The 25,000-nt window shown below is 37.2% G+C and overlaps 2 protein-coding genes across 17 annotated transcripts in view; one reads left to right on the top strand and one right to left on the bottom strand.

The window, feature by feature from the left end:
- The window catches only part of LOC137974322 (rho GTPase-activating protein 45-like), a 53,307-nt gene extending 31,878 nt beyond the window's left edge, over positions 1–21,429 (bottom strand). For 2 of the 8 annotated variants that reach the window (XM_068821221.1, XM_068821225.1), the window contains exons 1-4: positions 20,980–21,427; positions 20,464–20,896; positions 15,198–15,429; positions 13,077–13,149 (exon numbers count right to left, since the gene is read on the bottom strand). In XM_068821221.1, coding sequence (XP_068677322.1) covers positions 13,077–13,149; positions 15,198–15,429; positions 20,464–20,896; positions 20,980–21,108 — 867 coding nt within the window. In that variant the 5' untranslated portion in view covers positions 21,109–21,427. Of the gene's footprint in view, positions 1–3,253; positions 3,374–6,584; positions 7,067–13,076; positions 13,150–15,197; positions 15,430–20,463; positions 20,897–20,979 lie in introns of those variants that run through there. The other 6 variants (XM_068821226.1, XM_068821228.1, XM_068821223.1 and 3 more) reach the window with 5 other exon arrangements.
- LOC137974323 (uncharacterized) lies at positions 4,473–19,865 on the top strand. 9 transcript variants are annotated; one of them, XR_011117419.1, is made up of 10 exons: positions 4,473–4,513; positions 4,730–4,974; positions 6,230–6,276; positions 7,059–7,106; positions 12,968–13,040; positions 13,191–13,868; positions 15,273–15,336; positions 16,068–16,365; positions 17,957–18,021; positions 18,133–19,865. XR_011117419.1 is itself a non-coding variant. In XM_068821233.1 (10 exons), exons 7-10 carry the CDS (start codon positions 15,294–15,296, stop codon positions 18,187–18,189), a joined length of 321 nt encoding a protein of 106 aa, XP_068677334.1. In that variant the 5' UTR covers positions 4,473–4,513; positions 4,730–4,974; positions 5,061–5,302; positions 6,230–6,276; positions 12,968–13,040; positions 13,191–13,868; positions 15,273–15,293; the 3' UTR covers positions 18,190–19,865. The 9 variants fall into 9 exon arrangements, 7 of the variants coding, with proteins under 7 accessions (XP_068677334.1, XP_068677335.1, XP_068677332.1 ...); XM_068821233.1 differs by lacking the exon at positions 7,059–7,106 and adding an exon at positions 5,061–5,302 and having other exon boundaries at positions 16,068–16,223; XR_011117420.1 differs by lacking the exons at positions 17,957–18,021; positions 18,133–19,865 and adding an exon at positions 17,722–17,911 and having other exon boundaries at positions 16,068–16,223.
- Positions 21,430–25,000: the final 3,571 nt, after the last annotated feature.

Raw genomic sequence — 25,000 nt, 5'->3', positions numbered from 1 at the left:
ACTGCCGATGCAAATGCTTTGTTTATAGTAGAAGTGCACTTAGCTAACCAGCTGGTTCACAGGCACCCCACTTTTAGCCCTTTGACTTCCAAACTGCCTGAACCAGCCATACATAGGATTTAACTCTGTCTAACGCCAGACAATTTTACTTGTCAATGGGTTAATAATCTGAGAGAAGCAATCCAAACTTAACAGAAACATGATTAAGAACTCCAACTGGCAGAAGGCAACCAGTTGACTATTTACAAAGCGTGGTAGAGTTCAATCCAGGACAAACGGAAACAACAAAACCAAACCCCAGGTTTGAGCTGGATTTAAACCTGGGGCAACCGCATGCAAACCCAATGCCCTAACCATTGAACCACTCCACCGGTAAATAATTTCGCCTAAGTTAAGTTAAGTTAAGTTGACATCCTGCCAAACCACCCCCTCAGCAATAACCACCAAATGCTCATGGACCCCATTGACAGCATACACAATATTATTGATTATCCAAGACAGGTTTCCAGGATTTTAACCCAGACAGTCTCTCCACAAATAACATTAGAAAACTTCCCTTAAAGTGCCCCTGTGACCAAAATATCAATTCTTATTTTTCTTTGGATTTCAAAACTATGTTAACTAAACATTGTGGAAAAGCATTGTGGAAAAAGCATTGTGGAATGAGTTTTTTAAACAACAGAAGAATCTTAATCATTTTTCTATTTAAGTTACTTGATGAATTTTGACATGATTATAATTCTACATTTTATCTTTTGAATAGTTTAGTAGATTATATAGTATTTGTATTCGTTGTATTTTAATAGCTTAGTACATTTATTTTTATTTTCTTATTTAGAGGACAACAAGTTAATTAGCTCTGGCTATTACGTGCTCACCCTTACTAACTTACTAAACACTAAGCGACCAAAGTTTTAAGCCTTGATTTGAAAAAGACACCTGATTATTTTAACTGGAATTTTCCCATTTAATGGTCCGCCATTACTAACTTAAAGATGTTGAGAGAGCTGGGTCACAGAGAAAATGACGTCAAAGGTTCACTAGTTTAATTTAAGAATGCAATGTGTATGCACACCGCAGAATTCATAGGCAGCATGGGAGTTTTGGGCTTTCAGACTTTTAAATTCGCATTTTGCATATACAATAAGCTGCATTCACCCGCTGAAATTTTAAGCTAGTGAGCCTTTGACGTCACTTTTCCTTGGATTCAACCCTCTGAGGTCCAATCCGTCAGTTTTGAATGTGAGTAATGGCGGACGGTGAAATCCAAAACTTACACTCAAAGTAAACAGCCTTTCAAGTGGATAAAAATCAAAGCTCAAAATTGTGCCAGTCAGGTGTTGGGCAAACACACTTTCAAAATCTGAAGAAAGAGGAAGTTCAAAGAAAATTCAATTTAGACCACACACAGAATTTTAGCCAATTTTGATTGTGATCAAAGCCCTTCAATTTTCATGCAAACAAAGTGATCTTAAAAGAAAAAAAAACAATGATAGATAAAGCAAAATTATTTGAGTGCAATAATTAAGTTAATTTTTAAAGAACACAAACCAAACTAAAATTACTCAATGTGGAGTTATAGAGCAGTTGGCATTTCAGTTGGTATTTTACTGATTAATGCAAAGCATACCAATAATTTTCCTGAAAAAATAACATGGCCAAAGAGTGGAAGTCAAAAGCTACATGTATAATTATACAGAATCTATGAAATTTTAAGTTCATGACAGCAAACACATATCAATAGTTTAGATTAGATGGCTTAAGATTAAAATTCGTTTAACATGCAGAAGTCCTCAAAAATCCCAAATTGATACATTTAAGTTAACACCACTCTTGGCAAAAATAAAAACGTCACTCTTAGGCTCTGGGAGAAACTGAAACAATGACATAACTTTATTTCTAAAGCCTTGAAATTATGTTTCCTCTTTCAATTTTTTTATTTCTAATTTAATCGCTCCTTTATTGCAACCAAACATTACTTTAACATAATATTATAACTGACAAAAATAGATTTCAAGTCACTCAAAAAAGAGGTAAGCAGATTTGACAACGGGAAGTAAGATTACATTACAGGAAAGGCATATATACCCACAATCGCATTAATTTACTGTGCAGACATGACATGCTTGCCACAGGAAGTCCTAATCACATACAACTACAGTTTTAAATTCATACACATAACTGATATAATATTAAGAAAGAGATTTAATTGGTTTTGACAAGCATTTCTTGCTAATATTGCAAACATAAGAGATAGCAATAAGGGACAAATACATCAATAACATTTGTCAGGAGAAAAAATGTACTGGTATTATGCATTTGAATCACAGTAATACCTTACGTATTTAGAACCTTTAGTACTAAAAATCATTAGCATCAATTTAAATGATGTAAATATAAAAGCTATGAACATCTCATCCACTGGCATTAAAGTTTAAAAAAGAAAATCTTGCATAAAATTAAAGGCACAACTGGGAGAGCATACACGTACTCCTCTGTACCAACAGTTTCATCTGTAGAAATACATTTAGTACTATTATATTGTAACAAGTTATTTCACCCAAAGACAGGTAGGAGTAATTTTGCACAGCATCACATGAACAAACTAATTAAGTAACTTTTTAGGGTTTGATTATAGCCAGATTCAAAAGGTTGTACAGCACAATAAACAGCACCACAGGCATGAAATTCTCAGTACAGTAGTTTTCATAAAAATATTGAAGATCCGTTACCAGGATTCATGCTAAGAAAGAAGTAAAATCGTTCTCTGGTAAAAAGTTTTTAAAAAACTATGAGCTTTCGACAGACTGAACTGCTGCCTTCAACGGATAAAAATGTTTATCCGTTGAGGCAGCAGTTCAGTCTGTCGAAAGATCATAGTTTTTTCAAAACTTTTTACCAGAGAACGATTTTACTTCTTTCTTAACAGTAGTTTTCATTTATTAAGTAACCATATTTCAGTAATAAATTTATCTCCAGACTCAAAAGGTCACCCACCTTGAACACCACAAGAAATTTATAGCACCACAGGCAACTACAATGACTAATTCTTATTGATTCGTCAACAGATTTAACACAATAATAATTGTAATGTACAAATTTTTACGTCTGGAATACCGGTACTTTCAGACTAAAAGATTTAAATTATTTGGTTTCATAACATTCTTAACAGGTCATCTACTATCAAACACAAAAATTAGTACACTAGAGAGAGGCCCAAATGAAACGAAACTGGTTCATTGGTTTAGTTTACCTGATCAATGCTTAAAAGCAAAAGTAAATTTGCTTTCTTCAAACTATCCTCAAGAAATGCTTTCTTCCTCATTTTGAGTGTTGACTAGGTCTCAACTTATAACAACAATAACATTATCATCAGATGAAAGCTGCACCAGAAATTTGCATGACAAAAAATGACAAGTCAAAAGAGAGGCTTGAATTCAGGAAATTCCAAACAAAGCCTACTCCCATATAAATTCAATTTGTTGTGGACATGATGACAGATACATGACCAAATTTGACATAAACAGTTCCTGTACAAAACTCTATTTTTGTATACAGGATAAAATGCTACTGCCATATCATCCCACCTCCTCTTTTCCACTGAAATTTCAAAAAGTGTGCCAGCTTGCCACATGCAGTTTAAGCTTTTAAGATTGAACCTTGGCTCACTCAGTTCACTGCAAGTGCAAGTTTTTGGTTTTATAAATTATGGTCATCACCTACTGAAACCTAAAAAGGAGCATCCAAGAAAAAAATTATGATAAACTAGTGGATGAATGATTAGTACCAGTAATAACATCAATGACTCAATTCAACCATTTGTGATTATGTAGCACATGCTGATGCAGCAAATTCAATGCGCCAAACACTAGTTTGAGGAGTTTGAGAGCCCAAAACTAGTGTCTGCTACACATAAACTTGCTCTACATATGTACTGTACAAATACTTCGTTCCTCACTGAGTTTTATACATCATTTTTTATTTTGTTCTCCTATGATAGCTCTAGATATTATTAAAGCAATGGCAGACAATTTAGTCTAAAAACTCATACTCAGGTTAAACAGCCGTCTGCTCGAATATTAAATGTTAATTTCTTTATCATAGGTGCTTTTCTTCTTTTTTAAGGACCATATTCAACCACAACACAAAGTCCACAAGATCCTTAAAAAATGATTATGATGATATATCCTCTTACTAACAGAGTTTGAGGTCTGTACTGTAATGCACCTATCAATGTTAAGCTGCTGGCGGGGGGAGGCCGGGCATAGGAGGGGGAATTGACGTTACAAGTCTGCCCGTGTTAGGGACTTTTGATCATTTGTTGAGTTCCGGGGGTCGGGACTTTGACTTTAACCGTTAGAAGAGTGGAGTCCACTGACGCCATCTTGGCTGATCGCCATCTTGAATGACCGAGAAAGACTGAAAAATAGTACCGCCATTTTGGAATTACCCAGAAGTCACTAGAAGCAAACCGATTCTCTGTGATTCCCTCAAAGCCATGAGTGAAAGAAAGGTGAGTGAATCTGCTCTATATTTTGTAAGACAGAGGTCTTTTTAACAAGGTTAAGATGTAATCCAATAGAAAAGCTTTTGTTTCTGTTGTGTTCTGCTGCATATTTTTTGCATGTGTTTGAATATTCATGAGTTTTCTTCGTGCAACTTGTGTATGCTTGCTTGAATTTCATAAGCATAATAAATGTATTTAATTAACTTTACTATTAAATTTTAGGTTCTTGTTCAGTACGTAAGGCTGTGGTAGTTGGTGAGAGTTTTATCAATACCGTAAAAACAGAATTCAAAATAATTGATATTGACGACGAAATCTTGGTTCAGCAATTCGAAGACGAATGGCAGGAGTTCATGGATGTTGACGCTCTGCAACATGTCGCAGATCGTTCTAAGCTCCAGGTGCCCCTGGGGTGAGGAATTTGCACTTTTTTGACCCAGGATGACTTCCCTGGGGCTGAAATCGAGGTAAATATTCTGCCATTACTCACCTCGATTTCAAAGAATAATTGTTTTAGTCTATACTCACAAAGTCATCTCAACAACATTTGCAGAAGAAAACCATCCAAAGTTGATTTAATTGACATCTCAATTCACGTGTGGAAAATGTGCAAACAGCAAAAAGCATGTGCAGATGTGTTTACAGAAGCTTCAAACATGGCAAATCCAAAGAACCTCCCTTAAAATCCTTGTCACAAACAGCAAAATGGTCATTTAACACCGTTTAAAATCAGCAATCTAATTCGAACGTCTGCAGGTCGTAAAGGATCCACATGAAATGGTGCCTCTCACTGAGGTGAGCACTGGTTTGTTGTAAAATGACCCTCTTGTTTCCTTGCAGCCATGTAGAACTTTCTCAAACAGTTTTTTAATTCCTTGATTTCAGTAATAAATTCGTTTTGCTGGGCGACCAACCCTACAAAATAGAATTACTCTGAGTGAAACATATTGTTGATGTGAAGATTGTTTAATTCTCAGCAATAATTATCTGAAAAAACGAAGTCAAACACTGGTTGGCAAAAGTATGAACTCTTCTCTTACCTTTGAAAAGCTTCAGGCCAAATTTTGTGGCCCTCTTTATATTCTGTAGCACAGCATCATCTTGTATTCTCAATATTTCCGATTCAGAAATTCTGGCGAGTTTACGCAGGCTGTTTTGTTTGTTTGGAGCACGCATTATTCACTCTGTAGGGACTGAATAATGCTCAATTACTCCCAGATAGCAAACCAATCAGATTGCTTGAAACACTAAGATCACTGAGTGAGTAGGCACTAATTCTGCTTATTCATACAAATCCAATGCTCAACATAATAACATAATATTAGGTAGTATTATTATTACTGTTTCAAAATCTCACTTTAAATAACATAGTGACCTGGTCCTCATATAAACCCAAATATAGCCTTAGGATATTAAAGCTTTGCTGTGCTTCTTAAGTAATGAAGTGTTACTATCCAAGCCTATTTTTTTCACAGTCTTTACCATTATTATAATCATAATACCTGCTATTCTCATTCTTCTTATTATTATTATTCTTCTTCTTCTTCTTCTTCTTCTTCTTCTTCTTATTATCATTATTATCATTATTATCATTATTATTATTATTATTATTATTATTATTATTATTATTATCATCATTGACTCATTTTTGGCACACAGTCAGGTCCTGAACTCTGACTTGTTACTTTTTATTTTTAATGAAATTTATTGTTCATACTGTAGGTCAGCAAAGTTGACATTGGAAAGCCAATGATTGATTTTCCTTCCAGGTCAGACTTTTGTAACTTAATGGCTCTTTATGTCTCTGTGACAACCAAAGATACATACCAAATTGGCAAATTTGACAGGGCTCTTAAGTTATTTATTTTCCTTTGTAAAAGCAACCTTGCTTAATTGTAAATGAATGAAGGATCAAAATTAAATCACAGAACAATGACAAATATTCTCAGAAAGATGACGTTGCACTACTTCAAAGGAGAATTAAATTCTACTTTAGGGCAGTAGTAACAATGAGACTTAAATAAGAGATGATAAGATGGAAGATGATGAAGATGTATGCAGAAAGCCATTTACTTACAAAGTAGCTTATTGTCCTGGCTTGAAGACAACTGAACGGAGGTTTTCTTCTCAAGAATGACATGAAGGAGTTGATATCCTGCTTATTCACGTTACAAGAATTCCCTAGATTTAGCACCATTTGGAAAGCCCTGATGAAGTTGATGAATACATTGGCAGATCAACAAGAAATTGGACCTCAATGATGCAACACTAAACCAACAGTTTCCTCTGAAATAATGGCTGTGAAAGCATCTATGAACTCATTCTAAAAAGTGTTGTTCCAATACAGTTAGAATGCAAACACCATTTGTGGGTTTTCTGAAATATGCTATCTATGAGCACATTGACCTCGTGTGAAATTCTATATCTTGGATCGTGTAGAAAGTGTTGCCTATCCACAGGACTGTGACATAAATCTGTTTTATTTTTGACAACTGGAGATGACAACAGCTTTGTCATAGGATAGCACTGACACCTTTTATTGGAATTCCAGAGGAATGAAAAAAAGGAATCACAAATGTGGAGAAGACTGACTCTAAAGGTGATTTAAAGTGAAAATGTTATGTCAAAATATAAATGTAACTGTCATATGGTATCAAAAAAGGCATCAACCTTTTGCTCAATGATCAGATAGTATTTTTACAGGAAAGATAAAAAATGACATTTAGCTAAACGGATATAGTGTTTCATGCCCTGTGGAATGTAAAATACAGGGCTAGCAAAATCTTACACAATAAGATTAAGTTGCAGATACTTATGAACTAAAAACCCCTTTAACTCACAATCTTGCTTGGAGATCAATAATATTGGGCCAATTCAATCAACAAACACATTCAAACAGACAGGCTATTAAAATAATGTTAAAGTTTGTTCTCAACAAACAAAAAAATAAAAAAAATTGTCAAGCTGTTAATTACTTAGTGACTTTACTAATGAAATGAATCATAGTGCTTAATATTTACTTGAATGTCATGGCAACCTGTAAACCGTTGCATGGCTCATTATCGAGAAAATTAATTTCCTTTTTCTAATAATACTGTACTCTTGAATAACTAGTTTAAAAGATGTCTGTTTTACTTTCCCTGACAATAATTTATTGACTTGCATGTAAAAAAGAAGAAACAGACAAGTTATGGTAATTATTCGTGTTTAAGCTGGATGTAAGCTGAAACACAATTAATGGGTGGAAAGCTTAATGGCAAAAAAAGTTTTAACTCTGGGCGTTAAGCCAGGCCCTAGGTTTTCTCAAAAACTTTATCCTTGGGACTTTTAAAAAAGCTCTCCTCTCAAGAAACATGCTAAATCAAACATTTACATTGTAAATTGAGAAGTGTCTAAACAAGCCCTTCAAAGAAACATTGAAAAAAATGACTTGATGTGCATGATCAACAGGCCATCCAAGTGCTTAAACCAAGTGCTTAATCCATCCACTACTGCTTGAAACAAAAGGCACCTTATTTAACCAATTCACCCATAAAGCAGCCTAGCTGACAAGTAAACACAACCTGGTGCTAGAGTCTCACTCTCTGGAGTCAATAGGAAATGGGACTGTCTTTTCCAAGAAAAATAAAATAAATAATTTCATTACAAATCTCGGACAACAAACAAATATGTGTACAAAACGTCTTCAAGCCTCTTGTCCAAAATGAAATTAATAATACACAAATCCCTTGTATGCATGACCTGGTTGACATGTAAATTATCAAAAAAAATCTTGTGCACAAATTTAAACTATGCCCACATATGGTAAAAAAAAAAACCTAAACATTCTTGAATAGACCTAGACAGTGTTAAAGAAATCTTGTTCTTCGGTTCTTCAATGGTTGAATGAGGTAAGGAAGGAGATACTAACAGAACAGAGGACAGTGCCATCCACACAAATGAGGTACTGGAATTCTAGACAACTAAGACGACGAGTTTGAAACCAACAGCTACGACAACCAGGTGGAGAGCAAACAATGTCAAAGTCCTTTAATCAAACAGCTCCTCAATAAGAGCCACAAAATCTGTAATTCCTTGACCTACAGTTTCTGATTGAATTCACCGTTCTATTACCGTAAGTAATTCGGACTTAGCTATGTGTACAAGCTGATCACAGAATTAGCGTGACATTTCCTGTTGTCTTGATACCTTCACAGAAAAAAAATCACTTACACCCTTTAATTGGCTTTAAGCCAAACCCCCTTGTTTAAAGTTATTCTTGTAGATTAAAACCACAATTTTCAAAAAGCACAGCTTACAGGCAAATACTTACTACCATTTGAAACCATCCTTGAAGTGTGACGAATTTTGCGTGAAGTTTAACCTTTCAAATGTTAACGGTTTGTCGGGTTGTGTGTCACTATTAACCAATGAAACGTTGGCAGTTATGTTGTGAAAATTGACACGTTTTTGACGGAATACCAGCATGTTTTGTTCACGTGCTCTTCCAGTTTCCAGGTTTTCCCTGTGACCGGATATATTTATGAATCTGCCTAGGAATCTAGAAGAGTTATAAACCTCTATCTCCCGTGAGTTTGCCAAGAGGAGATACGTGATTCAGCAACTACGAAAAAAAAAAAAAAGGGAAACGGAAGTGAAACTAGAAAGAGTGAGCAGGAAATATTTCCACGTCTAGGACATATTCTGCGAACACACACGCTCTTCCGTGTTTCAAGGAGCATTTAAAATCTACTCCTGGGTGGTAATTTACCTCATTCCAAGCTTGTTGACTTCGATTTTTTTTGTGTCCATTGCAAAATGAGCAAAGATGTTATTAGGGCGGTCATGCAAAACCCAAATGCTCTCACAAAAAACCTGAAAACTTTGAGAGCATGTGAACAAAACATGCTGGTATGCTGTCAAAAACGTTCTGAATTTCACAACATAACCACCAATGTTTCATTGGTCAAAAGTGATACATAACCGGACAAACCGTCAACATTTGAAAAGTAAAACTTCGCGCAAAATTCTTCACGCTTCAAGGATGGACGCAAATGGTAGTATGGTAGTGTATATGTTTATTTCCGCTGAAACAGAAACTCTTTACAGCTGTACCTGACTTGAACATTTTCATTAATGCAAAACATAAACAAAAAACAAAGTCAAAATGGCAGCCTAAACTATCACGACTTTTGTCAGAGTCTATACTTAAGTTCTTTCAATTCACCCAACTTAAAATATTCCTAGATCTGCCACTGACTAAAGAAAAATGAACAATGTTAAAGGTTCTAGACGAGCTACATCGATCATCGAGTGCAGTTTCAGCCTACACCATCGACGTTTCACATAAAGCACCCATGCGCAGACAAAAATTAAAACAGATTTTGAAATAAATATTTCTCCATTAACCATCCTATAATCTCCAAGGAACACCTATGAAAGTCTCCTTCAAGGCCTTTTCAACCATTCACCCCATTTTAGGGAGGATCTGTTTTAGTTAGGGTCAGTCACCTTGACTCCTGTATTGATCAAGTCTCATTAAAAGTGCAACTGAACCGTAATTTTTATGTTTTTTTTTTAATCTTTTTTTGAATTTTGCACCCTTTTGGAATTCCGTGGTTCTTTTTTCTTCAAAGCAAACAATTTGAATCTACCAATCAGCATGGTTAGGCTTTAAAAATGCCAATGGCCATGTTGCACTGATTTGTAGATTCAAATTGACTCCAATGTTTTAAAGTCCTTAATTTGGTCGGGTTCATTGCACCGATCATGTTGGGAAAGCTGTTTTGAGGATTTCGTAATCGCCGTTCTCAGCTAATTTTCAAAGGATGAAGGAGTAGTTCAGCAAAGGCATGGTGATGTTTCTATGCGATCAGATGCTGTTTTTTTTATGGTAAGAATAATCACTCCATGTTAAACAAGATGAGGTCACTCGCTTCACTCTCCTGCGGCTGTCAAAAAAAAGTTAGCTTATATACACTATTTTATTTTCTCATTACAAAAAATTAATTAAGGATACACGAAAGTTTATGTTGACCAGCAGGTAGCAGATTTGCTATTTGACACAAGTTAATCATCAGCATAATTTAGTTACATCATTAGGTAAAGAAAAAAATACTTTTATTTTTTTTTAACTAAAGAGTTTTAAACATTATTACATTATGAGGAGAAGCATCAATAGTTGCATAATGTATCAATAATTAAAGTACTGTATAGGAGCAGAAATTAAATACTTAAGCAATTGGATCAATTTGTTTTAACTGTACAGTCTTCAAGTTTGGAGGTAATATTTTCGACATCAAGATCAGAATCTTCATTACCCAGAGTCTGAAATAAATTTTTTATTTGTTTTTAAAGGAATTTTTGATAATGTTTTAAATTGATTCAGTATCTTACATGTACTCCAAATTTTGACACCAACATGCGGAAAAGCCTTTTTTGTAAGTTTAGTCTACAGTACTTTGTACTACACAGCTGCAACTTGAATGATCGAGTATTGTAGGTAAGAATATAATTATGTGTTTTACTTCTGCAGAATAATGCCTAAAACAGCTCATAAAAACAGAAAAACATAACGCAGGACTCAGTTGACATTTCAACAGCTCTTTTTATTGAATTATTTGCTTTCAAACTTAAATTCTTTTCGAGCAAATCACAACTGCCGTAATATTCCTCTGAATTTTCTTCTGCAGATCAATAACAACCACACCAACAGAGGGTGGTCTGCCTGTGTCCAAAACAACACAAAACAACAGTCTATCGTGTCCACAACAATATTTCTTTGTGTCAATTGAACTGCTTTGGAAGTGTTACACTAAGCAATATTGGTTTAGCAATTTGTCTCACAATTTTATTAATATTAACAGGTGTAGCACTAGGTGAAATTGTCAGTTAATCAATCAGCATTTATTGGACTTATTGCATTATTTACATGTTAGAGCAGTTTTCAGTTGAGTGTCTTAAAACAAATAACAAAGTAATTACTTCGACCAATCACAGCAGGAGCAAAGAGCGCAATGAAGCAATCCAAATTCGTAGCAGTTCCATGTAACTTGTTTGATTGGTTTTCCTTCTCATTGGCTGATACACTGGGGTGAGATTTTAAAACCAATCACAAAGCATAGCAATTGCAGATGCATGATTACTTTAAACAGTCATCTGAAAACTGCTCTATTAGCATGACGTAATTCAATGTAGAATTGTCATGGCATATGAACAAGGCGTTTAAGTAATGATCCGTGTAAGGTGGATAGCAATTTCCTTTGTTATGTGGCAACGGGGCTTTCCCCACATAGGAATGTTATCGTTTTTACACACAGAATGCATAAACCTACAGGAAGGAAGTTAACGCAATAAAATTCATTTACAGCCCACTTTGAAAGGGTGTTTTTTGTGTTAAAAGATTTTGACCAATCACAAGAGTTGAAAACAAAAGCCAAGAAACGTTTAGAATTTTACATGTTCCCCACATACGATTTCTGTGGAATTCATTTAAACTGAGACCAGATGAAAGATGGAAGATGGTTGGAAAGTAAGGATGAATATAATACTGCTTTATGAAGTTTTGTTAACCGTTTGCTGTTTAAGCCAATCAGAAGTAAGTACAGACAATAGAAAAGTTATCACCTTTTTGCATACCAATTGAATTCCAACATGTTTGTTGCCTTTGTTGCTATCGTTCTTATCTGGACCGTTTCTTAAACAATACTATGAAGCATATAAGTTTCTTAACTGGTCAGTATAAAATGCAAACTGCAGACTGGGTCTAAAATGCAGACTACGGTACAAAATAGTCTTAGTCCGCATTTTAGACCAAGTCTGCAGTCCGCATTTTATACTGACTGGTTTCTTGACAAGTTCAGTGTTGAAATAAAAAAAAAAACATCCAAGGTTGTCTCTGTTTTAAAAGCTGGGCAACTACATTGTAAACCCCTAAATTTGGTCACCCTGATAAATGCTTGGTTGCCCATTAGGAAATCCCCTACGATTAAATGCATGTGGTGTTGAGACGCAATCACATGGTGATGGAGTTTGAATATCCCATAGTTCTAAGTATGCACCTGTTGGTTTTTGTTCTGTGTGTGGAAGTCTGGGTTTACATTAGCCTCCATTTCATGCTAGATCCAGTCTAACTGTAACAACATGAAACTGGCCTATCAGGAAACAGAGGAAGGAGACCTAACAAAATCGCAGTGCATCTAATCACAAGCACTTCTATCCAGCATGATTATTCTGTGGGTTGGGGGTTGGGGTTAAGGGGTGGAGGTTCTGTAGCTGAAACAACCCATCCTTTACAAAAATGCTAACCTTACGCCCAAAAATTATCTAAATCATGGCATTTTGGAGCATTTTTGTAAAGGTTTGGGTTGTTTCAGCTACGGTACACTTCACTCCCCACCCCATCCCACCCTATCCCTCACCTCCTACCCCCTTCCCCCCCCCCCATACCCGGAATAGTAATGCTGATTTGTCTTCTTGCAGAGTTGAACAAAGACATTACCCAAGAAAGGCACAAAAACGTTTTCTTTGATATGAAGTACAAATCAGTGTAAAAGTAAGTTAGGGGTTATAGGGAAAATAAGAGTCTTACCTCAGAATGCTGTTTGTACATTGCAGACTCCGATAAAACCATGTCTTGTTCACCCATGAGAAAATCAGAAACACTGTAAGGGGAATGACAAAATTAATATCAATGTTCTTATAGGTTACTACTGCTTCAGAGACTAATCAAAATCATTGAAGCCAAGTAAACCACATGAAGGCCCAGAGTGCGCAAGGAAAGTACCTACAATCTTGGACAAAACTCTTGGGAAAATTCTGGCATGGACATCGTTGGACGTGGACTTAAAAACAAAGTCTATTGGTCACTCTCTTGCATTCAACCTTGCTACTATAACATATACAGCTACATCAGTGACTGGAAATTCTGTGAAGGCTTTCAAAACACCCCGTTATTCTGGCTTGTACCAGCCTTAGTGTTTTGAAAGATGAATAGATCTATCCATTGGACAAATTTACTACATTGGACTCCAGATAACTCGAACCAAAATTGATTTTCCCTGGATTTCTGTCTTACGACTACTGCAATTTTACCCTCAGCGACTCAAACCTCCGCTAACTTGAAACCAATCTTGTACTCAGAGTCCTCAGGCTTTTTGGTCAGAGGGTGAGTGCCCAGAAAACCTGGGTTTCCGTGTTATTGCGCATGCTTGAGTTGAAACGAAAACAGAAAAGAGAAAACAATGAACAGTAGCAATGGCGGGTTGAACATGTTCGAGAAACAAAAGTCTTAGCCTTGCATACCACCAAAGAAACTGGAGAAATGATCATTGACTCACTGTACATGTAAGAGCGAGTGAAGATGAAACTTCTGACGCTTTTGGTAAGTGTATTTTTAGTGTTTTAGCGTGCATTCCATCGTTCAGAATACCTTTGTGCAAGCAACACAATTGACAAATTTCTGTGGAAATGACACCAATGTCCTCTTCTAGCTAGTACACTTTTATGTTTCCGTAATTCTGAATGGCTTCGACAAGACCTTCTTCCATGGATTTCTCCTCAAAGAAACTGATGTACAGTGTGGTGTTTTCCCACATTACTTTTGCAATAGCAACAGTAATCAGTTTTTTGCAGCATGGGAAAATTCTTGTTCGGTATTAGATGAAACCCCGTTGTTTTATTATTTCTGTGATTTTTATATTTCTGAGGTAGAAAAAACAAACAGCACTGAAACTAGTTTTAGATTTTGAATTCCCCTCGAAATTCTGGGGTTTCCAAATTACTTACCGACTTCCTGTTATGCAAGCGACCAATCAAAAAAATTGTTCAAGTCCATTATATATCCCAGAGTCTTTCCAGGCACTCACCTACTGACCAAGCAGCCAAAGGACTCTGGGTACAAGACTGACTCTAAGCAATCTTCATTTATCTTTGCCCTGGATAACTCAAACCACGTCTGTCAATATGTGACAAACCAAAACAAACAGTGTGCTGCATTGCAAGACTGTTAATTTATCTTGAAGCAGCCATGTAATCTTTGTCTTTTCTGGCATGATTACACAATACATGTCAGTCTAGTTCAGGTTTCATTAGTGTAGGGTGGATTTGACTCAAGTGCCTGTATCTTCATAATAAGTCACTGCTTACAATATGTTTTGATTTCTACAGTAAAGTAGAAATGAACTGTTTCATAAATTTTCACTTGATTAAAATGTATACTGTATGAATAGAAAAACAGCAAACACCGTTTTTCCTTATTCCCGGTCATTTGTTTTCAACTTCCGACAACTCAAACTCCCGTAAACTTGAACCTTTTTCAATTTCCCTTAATTAACCCTTTGACATCTAAACCGGCCTAAACCGGCCAGCCTTAGTATTGCTCTTTTTAACACCACACGATTTTACTCGTCAATGGGGAACCCCTGGGAGTTAATGGGTTGAAGGTTCAAGATATCGGGAGTCAACTGTACCCTGTGCATTATCAAAACCAAGTAAGTTATCCAGAAGATAGTGATTTATAATTGACTTGCGATGGAGGGAGCACAGCTGGGGTAGTGGTGAGAGAAATTATCACCTTCCAATCTGTTGATTCTCTGCCCTGCTCTGAGAGGTTTTTCTCTGGAAACTCCAGTTTTCCTCTCTCCTTGAAAGCCAACATTAGCACAAAATTAATAGCCTCAACCTATACACATGGAGCTTACATTCAGTTTACCTGCTACTAAAAGCCAAAGCGAGTTGGTCAATGGACTCGTAAAACTCATCGGGAGCTTTACTTGTATCTTCATAGTTGTGACTTTTGACTTTGCTGATGAGTGTTCCAGCTGAAGCGAGAATGTCTGTCGAGTGCAATGGTTGGTATTTATTGAGGACTCCCTTTAACACTGACAAAACCTCACCAAGACGCTCATGAGCTTTTACTTCAGGAGGATCTCCATCTGGGTTGTCTGCGGAAAAAAAAAATTCAAATAAATTGTTTTCATAAATGTGAAAATAAATTATTTATAAGGCTAAAAATGCAATTTAACCATATTTAATAGAGGGGAATGGTTTGGAAGCTCGGCAAATGTCAAAGGGGCAAACAAAGATGCCAAGATTTAGGTTGGAAAGTCCACGACCGTGCACAATCTTTTGTTTTGCACTCATACACTATGCATAAATTACGTAATCAACACATTTCTATTGGTTAGTTCCTCAGTATGGAGTAAACAACTATTGTGTTTTGTGCACGGTCAAGGCCAAAAAAGAGAACAAAAACATACAACAAAGAAACTTCTCGCATTTCACAACCATTCTCCTCTATTAACTATGATTTAACTAAGTTAACTGGAAAGAGATGCTGGCTTTAATTTCTGTGCCTTTAGTTCTACAACTAGCTAGAGCTGTTTGCTTAATAGCGGTCAGCGGTTCATTCCCTACTGCACATGCTCATGCTTGAAAAGCAGTCTCAGTGTACCAGACATTTTTTAGCTACAGTGTATGTTGGCAGAGCATTGAGGTTTTTCTTATACTGTAGTGTTAGCAAGTTCTTATTAAATTCACAGAGAGCAACAAAATAACTTTGTCATTTCTTTATTTCTTTTAGGAAAAGCAGCAGCAGCAAAGTGGCAACTTGGAAGTGAAAACAAGTCGCAAATTTGCGACTTCTCCAGATATTTTAATCGCAAAGGGAAAATGTGCAGTCGCAAATGCAACTGTATTGCTCACAATTTCAAGCCCTGCCACTTCATTTTATTAACAAGTGAGAAGACAGTCTTTTGGTAGCCTAAGAAATGTACCAGTGAGAAACCCAGTGAAAACAATGAGGGAAAGTTTTTTTAGGGCTGCTTGGAAAAAAACAGAGAGTGCTCCTTTATAGGAGTGAAACTCATGACCACCTGACTGTAAGTTCTGACGCTCCAACAATCATGGGAGACACATGTAGGCCATTATACCAGTATTTAATAGTTTTCACTACATCTGCCCCTGCCTAAGATAGTATGAAAGGCAGTTGAGATATGTTTAAATTATAATTTATGCTGAACATGTCGCCCGTTTTCGATTTGCATCTGACAAATCGTTGCCCCTATTTCTGATTTGTGTCCACAAAAAATCAATTTCTGAGCCAGACAACTAGATTTGCATCAGATCTGCTTCAATGTTTGATTTTCAGTCGCTGGTGTTTGACCCAAACAGTACTTTGGTTCTCTTTGTGAGTTTCTGTAGACATCATAACTCCTAACACATCTCGGTGGTGTAGAACAACACCAATACCACTTGCATGATGGATGGCACTATCTGCCGGATAAATCACTATCCAGTGGACAAACTACTAGCAAAACTAATGATTCTATTGCTCTATCTAGTGGATAGTGTTATCAACCTTTTAAGCAATTGAGGCCATGTCACCAATAAAACAATTAACATGTGCATAAACTTTACAAACTTTTGAAACACTCCTCATTAGATTCTTCACATAAAACATACTAATGACGCATAAATGTAGCTTGTTTATCTTGTATACGTGCTAACGTTCTCCTCTCACAATTTGAACCTTTGCTTGGACTTCAGAGCGTCACGCTTTTCGGCGAATGTTGTTGAATCCCTTCAATTAACTCTCAGGTCATGTTTTATCGGGTCTAAAACCACTTGGCTTCACCTCATGGTTTTACACTCGATAAAATACTCCTGCTCGTTAATTAAACAGTACATATTAAATAATAAATCATTTATTGTCACAATATACTCCTAGGCCTGAAAATGTCAAAATGGGACATCCTCGCTATATTGTAACAAGGAGATAGTTATAATAATAATACAACTTCTTTTAACATTAATTATTATAAATATATTAATAATTAACCCTGATGTATATAAAGAGGAGAAGGCTACAATGAGGAAATGATTACCCTTGACAACACATAACAGTGTACATCACAGACTTCTTGTCACCACCAACGATGGAACAAAATTAATAAACAAAACAGGACATCTAGAATCCTCATCAAAAGTTCTCAACACTAAAGCATTTCAAAGATGTTTCTATCAATAAAGGCAAATAGTCCTGGATTCTTCAACAAGCAAACCTAGTTCAATATACATGCTCCCTTCCTATTTAGCAACCAATCTTGTTTTGAAAAAAATGCTTTCTGCGAATTGTTGATTGTCTTATTTATGCCATTAGTACATGTACTAACTTGCAGAAATGTAATGTTAATTTATATCATTGTGTAATTTATTCTTACTTCTTTTTTGTTTAGGGAGCCTTGATTTTGCAAGTCTCCACGCTTTTGTCTACGCTCCGTTGTCAGCTTATAGTGTGAAAATTATTATTGCATTTAATAAATTATTCAAAATGTGGTTATAAGTCCACTTTGAAAGGAGTTAAACAAACTCATTACATTAATTAACCATTTCCCTTTGTTAAATGTATTTTTGCCATGTTTTTATGACCATCATTTTACATTGTGCTTTTTTTTTTATTCTAATGACTAGAAGTGTGCATTTCAATGATGCAGAATCAACCAATGGACAGATCCTACAAAAATAACATATATAAGGTCAGGACCCCTTGGGGTCAAACTCCATTATTACATTGTATTATCGTTCCTTGTTCCAAAAGAATTTAATATGGGTTCCACATAACAATTCCTTTCTTCCTCAAATTCTAGAAAACAAACCCAGCATGTGGGATCAGACTAACATGTCCTGATCATGACCTGATCTGAAAGTATCAAAATGTTTCACAACAGATCATGTTCTGTGAGGAACCATGCTGCTACAGATGGAGGGATAGGAAGTAATAAAAGGATAAGCCCGACGAGAATTTCATACTAGCCATAGGACATTAATACATAATTTTTTAAACATTCAATTCTCTATTTCTTAGCGAAGACAACATTTAACAAAAGTAGTCCACACTGATCGCTACTTTCATTAACCACAGTGTGGGAAACTTTAAAAGGTTAATTAAATGAGTCATGTGGAGACACTAAATGAAAGATCTACTTAAGTAACCAGACGTGAGGTTGTATAAAGAAGGGGAATTCCCAGATAACCACCTTGTAACACCAATGTATCTATGACACCGACGGGAAAGAACTGTTTAATAGATCAAATACAAACTTGAGCCAGGTTCAGATGCAACATTTTTCATGAGCCTAAAAAATTCAATTTTCATTTCCAAAAGAAGCTCAGAAGTTATGAATTTGAGCCTACTGTTACACTAGCTAGAGATTTTGGTTACGTACGACAAAAGGGAGAGAGTCGGTTTTGTATTGAAATTTAGAAACTGAACTCTCTCTGAGAATAATAATAATAATATTATTATTATTATTGCACCACAGACATGTAGTTATTATTATTGATTTGCAATAATTAAAAGGTTGGGACTCCCTTCCAGGTCTTTTCATTCGTTTGGGTGACAAAACGTGATTGCCTCAGAAAAGCGGAACACTCAACTGATTTATCAAGGGACTACTCTCAGTCTACATTCTGTGAACTTGACAAATTAAGTTTAGTGCATAATTATATCAAAAGAACAAACTTCCTCCCTCCAGTTTGATGCAAAATACTGATTTAAAAGAAATTCGGGTTTAAGTCAACAAAAAGTAATTTCGGCTGCTGAGTTAGTATTAGGATTTCAAAAAACTGATTAAAAGCTTGTACACACCCACGGTTCCTCTAATTCAGACTTCAACAATGATCGTTGCTCAGACTAATGGAAATTCAAATTTCTGGCATCTATAAAAACACTCCACCACAGCAGTTAAGATAAAACGTCATAAAAGAGGTGTATTTGTTTAAGGTGAACATTACGACACTTGTGTGCAGAATAACCATCCTGTGTCGATTTTTAAATGTGTTCTATGTAGGTTGCTGTCACAAAGCTCTGAGTGCAACGAAAAGCAATGGCAATTGTGGTATTCAGAACGTATGTAAACAACTGCAAGAAAGGTTGTGTCCTGGCTCAATGAGTGACGATTGTAACTCATTCGCACAGTTCACTCAGTCACCTCCAAAGTAAACATTCCATCAATTTTATCCAAAACGAAACGAAACCACAAATATGACAAAATCTTGAGAACTGTGGTAACCTGGTAGTTAACTAATATCAAGCAGTCTGCAGCAAGGTCTTCCTGTAGTTTCGATCGCAAGTTCAATCCATTTCACTTGTCATGTACAAAACCCTCTCTACAAATCCAAAGATCAAGTGGAATAATCAGCTGAAGATCATGTTTCACGACTCTTAATGCCCTTACTTGCAAATATTTTACGTCAAAATATTCGGCTCCCTAATTTTGACGATAATACACCCGAAATAGAGCCTAAAACTATGGATTAGCGCCCGTTTTAGTGATAATGGCCGCATTAACACGCGGTCATTTTGTGTATAATTTAGATGTTGTAACCCGCAAACAATTTATGCAAGACACAGATCGAAGTCGAATATTTTTAGTGAATCTACTAACCACTGACAAACTCAATTTGTAAGATTGCGGTATTAACCATGCTTTATCATATGGCTTTATAAAAAAATCGACGCTGCTTTTCGGTGGAAATTTCGTGACAAATAAAAACCGACATTGCTTGTATGAAGAAGAAATTACGGCACACTCAAATTTGTCAGTTCGAATGTCATTATAATTTTTTTTTGTACCAAATTAATAAATGGGAATGGTTAAATCACGGTTATAAAAGCAATCTGAGATTTTCCCACTTCAAATAAATACCAGTTTTAAGGAGTTTAATCTCAACCAGAAAATAGGAGCTTTGGAAGCCAAGTTGTCTAGATTTCTATAATTGTTTCCGTTTCCATGTAAATTCCATCAAAAAATTCGAAACTCCTACGACGACAATGAAATTCAATTAAATGACACTACAATTTTTGTAACGTTTATTTAGCTTCATGTTAAACTCCCGAGTATAAAGAAAGTTGACACTAAACATATCAGCTAAACAACCGATCTCTGTTGTAAACAAAGCTTTAAGTTCAACTGTACCTTCGCATTCGATGAAAGTGTTTCGCAGAGAACTCAGCGCTTCCGAAAATGTGCGAACGTGAACAGTCAACGCTATGATATCCTCTTGGAGAATCATTGGAGCTTCTGCTACTTCGTTGTAATAGCTACCTTCACTGTTCACCGAGTTGCTGCGATCTGGGAAAGTGACGGAAGAGAACGATTCCCTGTGTGGGGTGCTTGCCGCTGATTTTGAAGGATGGCTGGAACTTCGAACATGTTTCACTCCATATCGCAAATCAGGAACAGATTGACTGAGTTGTAAACCATTTTCTACCCTCGACGAGCTTGCATCGCTGGAGACTGTCCTTCGATTTTGCAGCGGCGAAGGAGCAGGGGAAGAACTTCGTTGACTGAAAATCCCTCGATGGGGTTCGCTGGTTGGGCTTGAAGGGGTTTTCTTGCGAACGGATTCCTTGATGAGAATAACAAACACCTTTTAATTATAATACGCTCATTTGAAATCTGACAAAACCTACGTGAACAAAAGCCACAAACCGGTGTCAATGGTCGCAGATAAGAAGGTGATTGTCCATTTGTAGTCGATGACGAAGCTGCTGATTTCGTGTGCTTCTTCTTGGCGGAAGGCATAAATATTGCTTTCACAGAAGGCTTCACCGAGCTCATTTCTAAATCTGAATAAATCCCGCCCTGTTTCCTTTTACGTCTTCCATTGTCGCGCCATTGTTCACCGAAACAAAACTAATCGCCGTTGTGAAGACCATGCGAGGTCAAACTTTAACAATTTCACAAGTCAAAAGATCTGAAAATGTAAGAGTCTGCCGAATGCCATTACGCTCCAAAAGCTTTGATTGACAAGCTGCGATTGGCGATACCGCTTCGTCACGTGATCTTTTGCATAAATTACACTGAGAACGGAAAAATATTCTTTGAGAAAGAAATTCAAGTCCAGTCAACTTTCCGACGTAAATCATATTGTCTTAGAACAAATGCAAAGTATAGACCCTGCGTCAAAATAGCCCACGTCAAGAAACGATTTTTAAAAAACGGGTGTTTATGTTTCTAGAGTGATCGTGCTGTCTGTAAAAGACGAGGTATTTTGAAAAAAGACAGCAAGTTTTCAAATACAGGTACGATCAGGAGCCTGGTACGATACAGCAGAACTAAATGCACAAATCTGTCAATGGATAGCTGTAGATGCAAAGAATGCTAAACTACTTCCTTGATTCCACAGCAATCTCGACCTCAGAACTCTTTCCTTTTGCGCACGACTGAGAAACAGCCATGCGCTGTTTTTTCTTTTAAGGAAAACGTGCTGGTGATAACGTCTTGTTTCTCCTTTTCAAGATGAATTTTTTTCACTGATTTTATTTCACAGCACCTTGAATAAAAACACTATCTTAAGTTATGTAAACAGACCGTGAATGACTGTTAGGCATGCGTAAAACAGTCCATTTCAATTTAACCGTAGCGTCGGTCCTTAGAAAAAGGGAGCTTGAGCACGCGCGTTTCTGAGACGCGCACGGCAACCGGAAGAGGACATTTCGCCTGCCAGGACAGTGTTGTCTCCAGGTTTTTATACTAATCAGCTCTAATGGAGGAAAGTTCCTCAGTGATGTAAATGTGGTTGTGTGAAGACAAGTTAAAAGGGAAAACAGCTCACTTTCGGTTGCCGTCCGCGTCTCAAAATCGCGCGTGCTTAATTATAAGCTCCCTTTTTAAAGTTCTATCAAAACGCGGTTAGGTGTTTGTGCGTCAATTAGTGTCAGGTTTGCATGACTGGTAATAGAACTATATTATCTGTACGTAGGATCAGTTCTTTACGTTCTGGATCTTGTCTAAAAGATAAACTCCTGGTTCATTTCTCAGCTGACAATTCATACAAGAGTTCAAACCTGGAAACGTCATCGTTTTATGGATACAAGGAAGGATCCAAATCAGCATCGGAACGTTTCTGCTTTTGGAAAACGAGGTGGAGGGGTGATATTTTGATGAGAGCACTCGGTTCCCACCAATGTGGCCCGGGTTCAATATCTGGACTCGGCGTCATATGTGGGTTGAGTTTGTTGGTTCTCGACTCTATTTCTCGCCCGGGGGGGGGGAGGGGTGACTCCCATATTAAACAGACGGGGATGCTCGTCGTCTCGCTTAGGGGTGTGAATTTTGGATTTTGGTCTCGCTTAGGGTGTTCCGGGCAAAGCGTCAATATTTTAAGCCGCCAAGATCTCGTTTAGGGTTCCGCGAAGAAACACAGAATTATGCGAAGAGAAACAGAAGTCAAATTTTCTTTTTAACTTGTTTTTAGGGGTCAAAATTTGCTTAAGCCACGCCCAGATTGGTATCCTTTAGGGGTCACAAAAAGCTTGAGCCACGCCCAGATGGTCTCCTTTAGGGGTTAAATTCAAAATTTCCGACGAGCATCCCCGTCTGTTTCATATAGTCCCCCCCCCCGGGATTTCTCGGCCGGTGTTTCTCCCGATAATCCGGTTTTCACCTCTCCTCAAAAACCATCACTTGATTTGACTTGCGTTAATTTGTTGATTTCAGTTTACAATGCTCCTAATTCCTTCTAAAGGTGTCAAACCTGCGGTTTGGTTGCACAGGCACGCCAAACCGCCTTTGGGCGTGTTAGGCTCTTTCTTCGTACGAGCTCTTTACTACCCGTGGGCGGGAGAGAGATAATCCCTTACAGAGCAAGCTCCTCACCACACTTTTGGTAGCTGTAGTTAGCGTCGCGTCCAGGGAGGCCTGGCAACACATTCGATCGGTGCTATATCACGATAACAAATCCAAACAAATTTTCTACCTTGATTAAGTCTAGTTTTGCACGTGACGGCCATTTCTTAATCTTTGAAACTTCGCTGACAAAGACAAAGCATTCTTGCTGTATGCCGCGAAGTGGAAAAAGAACAGCGCACGCAGACCAGCAAATGTGAAATACAATGGATCAGTTTAAATCTCACATCAGGCGATTCAAAAACATCTTCATGTTGTTTTAACCTTCGTGGGTATAAAGATCCTCAATGCAAACCTATCCTCTCTGTTCCAGTAAAAAAGTTCGCCATCTTGCACCTTGCACTTTGTACCTAGGCTTCCATTACCCCCTGTCTGTCCGCCAAAAAAAATGATAAATAAAGCTTTCATCACCAAATTGTAACAAACGAGCCCGAGGCACATCTGCGCAAAAAAGCAACATATTGATTTGACAACAAAAGACGCGATGCCATACCATGTCAGGCTGATTGAAACATTTATTTTCTAAATTCAGTCTTCCATCTGAAATTTGTACCGTTTTCATGGGGCAAGTGAATAATTAGTGTTTTGCTAAAAAATTGCACACGCAGCCCAGCGATGTTCACGACGAGAGCTTACCGTTTCAGGCTGCTTTTAGACCTTTTAATGTTCTTGAGAATTTTTCCAAACCTTTGTCATTGCTTTTTCAGTGCAGTTGGCTCAAACCTCTGCAAAATGATGACTATACGGCTTAATGCTATCTAAGTACGTTAGCGCCAGCTGCATGCGTTCATTTTGCCTTTTGTTCGAACGAACTGAACAACCTTATTTGTCTGATATGTCTGGCTATTAAAGAAAACTCCCCACAATATCTAGTTTAAAAATGCGCCATATGAATATCAACTACACTGTACATCATCGCGATCAACACATGTTAGCTCAGATTTCAGAGTTGTCTGGTGGCAAATACCCCCGAGCAAATGACAGACAAGAGAACAGGCTTCTGTTGTTCAAAAGGTGGATAACGCTATATAATCCACCGGATAAATCACACTATAGAGCGGATAAACACAACTGAGCAAAACTAATTGAGTTATCCAGTGGATAACGTTTTCCACCCTTCGAACAACGGGGGCAGCCCACTGAGTCGCCTGCGAACGCAGACGTATTTCCGGCGGAAGTACGTCTGCGTTCGCAGGCTACCCACTGAGGGACTGTTTCATTTAACGAGTCGCCAGAGCAGAGGCAAGTGCATTTACCACTGGGCCACACTACCTCTTTACTTACCACAGAATATCATTACAGCTTTATACACTAAAAAATTATGAAATAAAAAGACGCCGACTAAGACATGGGGTTCAGTGTGACGCTGTGATTTGATCACATGACAAAGAACATCAAAAGGACATAAGCGGTCGGTGATGTTGCATTCCCTTTGAATCCAAAGTGAATGACATTCAAGCAATTCCTGGACATTTCGCACACAGCAAACATGTAATTAATCTGAAAGCCAAAAATTGAGAAATGAGCTGGTCCCTTTTTTGGGGGGGGGTTGGGGGGAAATAACGTTCCCAGAACTCAGTGCTGTCTTCGTCATTGCTGACGCGTGCCAGGAATGAATTTCAATTGCATCGTTAAAGAGTTGAAAAAATGAAATAAATTAGCTTTATGTTTGGATGGAACGCCATTAGACCAAAAACAAACAATCTGCAGTCGAACTGGCAGATATTGATGTTACCGGGTGAATTCATCCCGCCACCACAAAGCTAACTGACTTCTTTTAGGGGCAAGTTGACCACTAGTGGCGAGATGACGCTATCCAGTG

Source organism: Montipora foliosa, chromosome 10 (genome assembly GCF_036669935.1).
Source record: "Montipora foliosa isolate CH-2021 chromosome 10, ASM3666993v2, whole genome shotgun sequence".
In the NCBI taxonomy this organism is placed as follows: Eukaryota; Metazoa; Cnidaria; class Anthozoa; order Scleractinia; family Acroporidae; genus Montipora; species Montipora foliosa.
The sequence above is the reverse complement of the archived record's forward strand: the minus strand, read 5'-3'. Positions and strand labels throughout refer to the sequence as shown.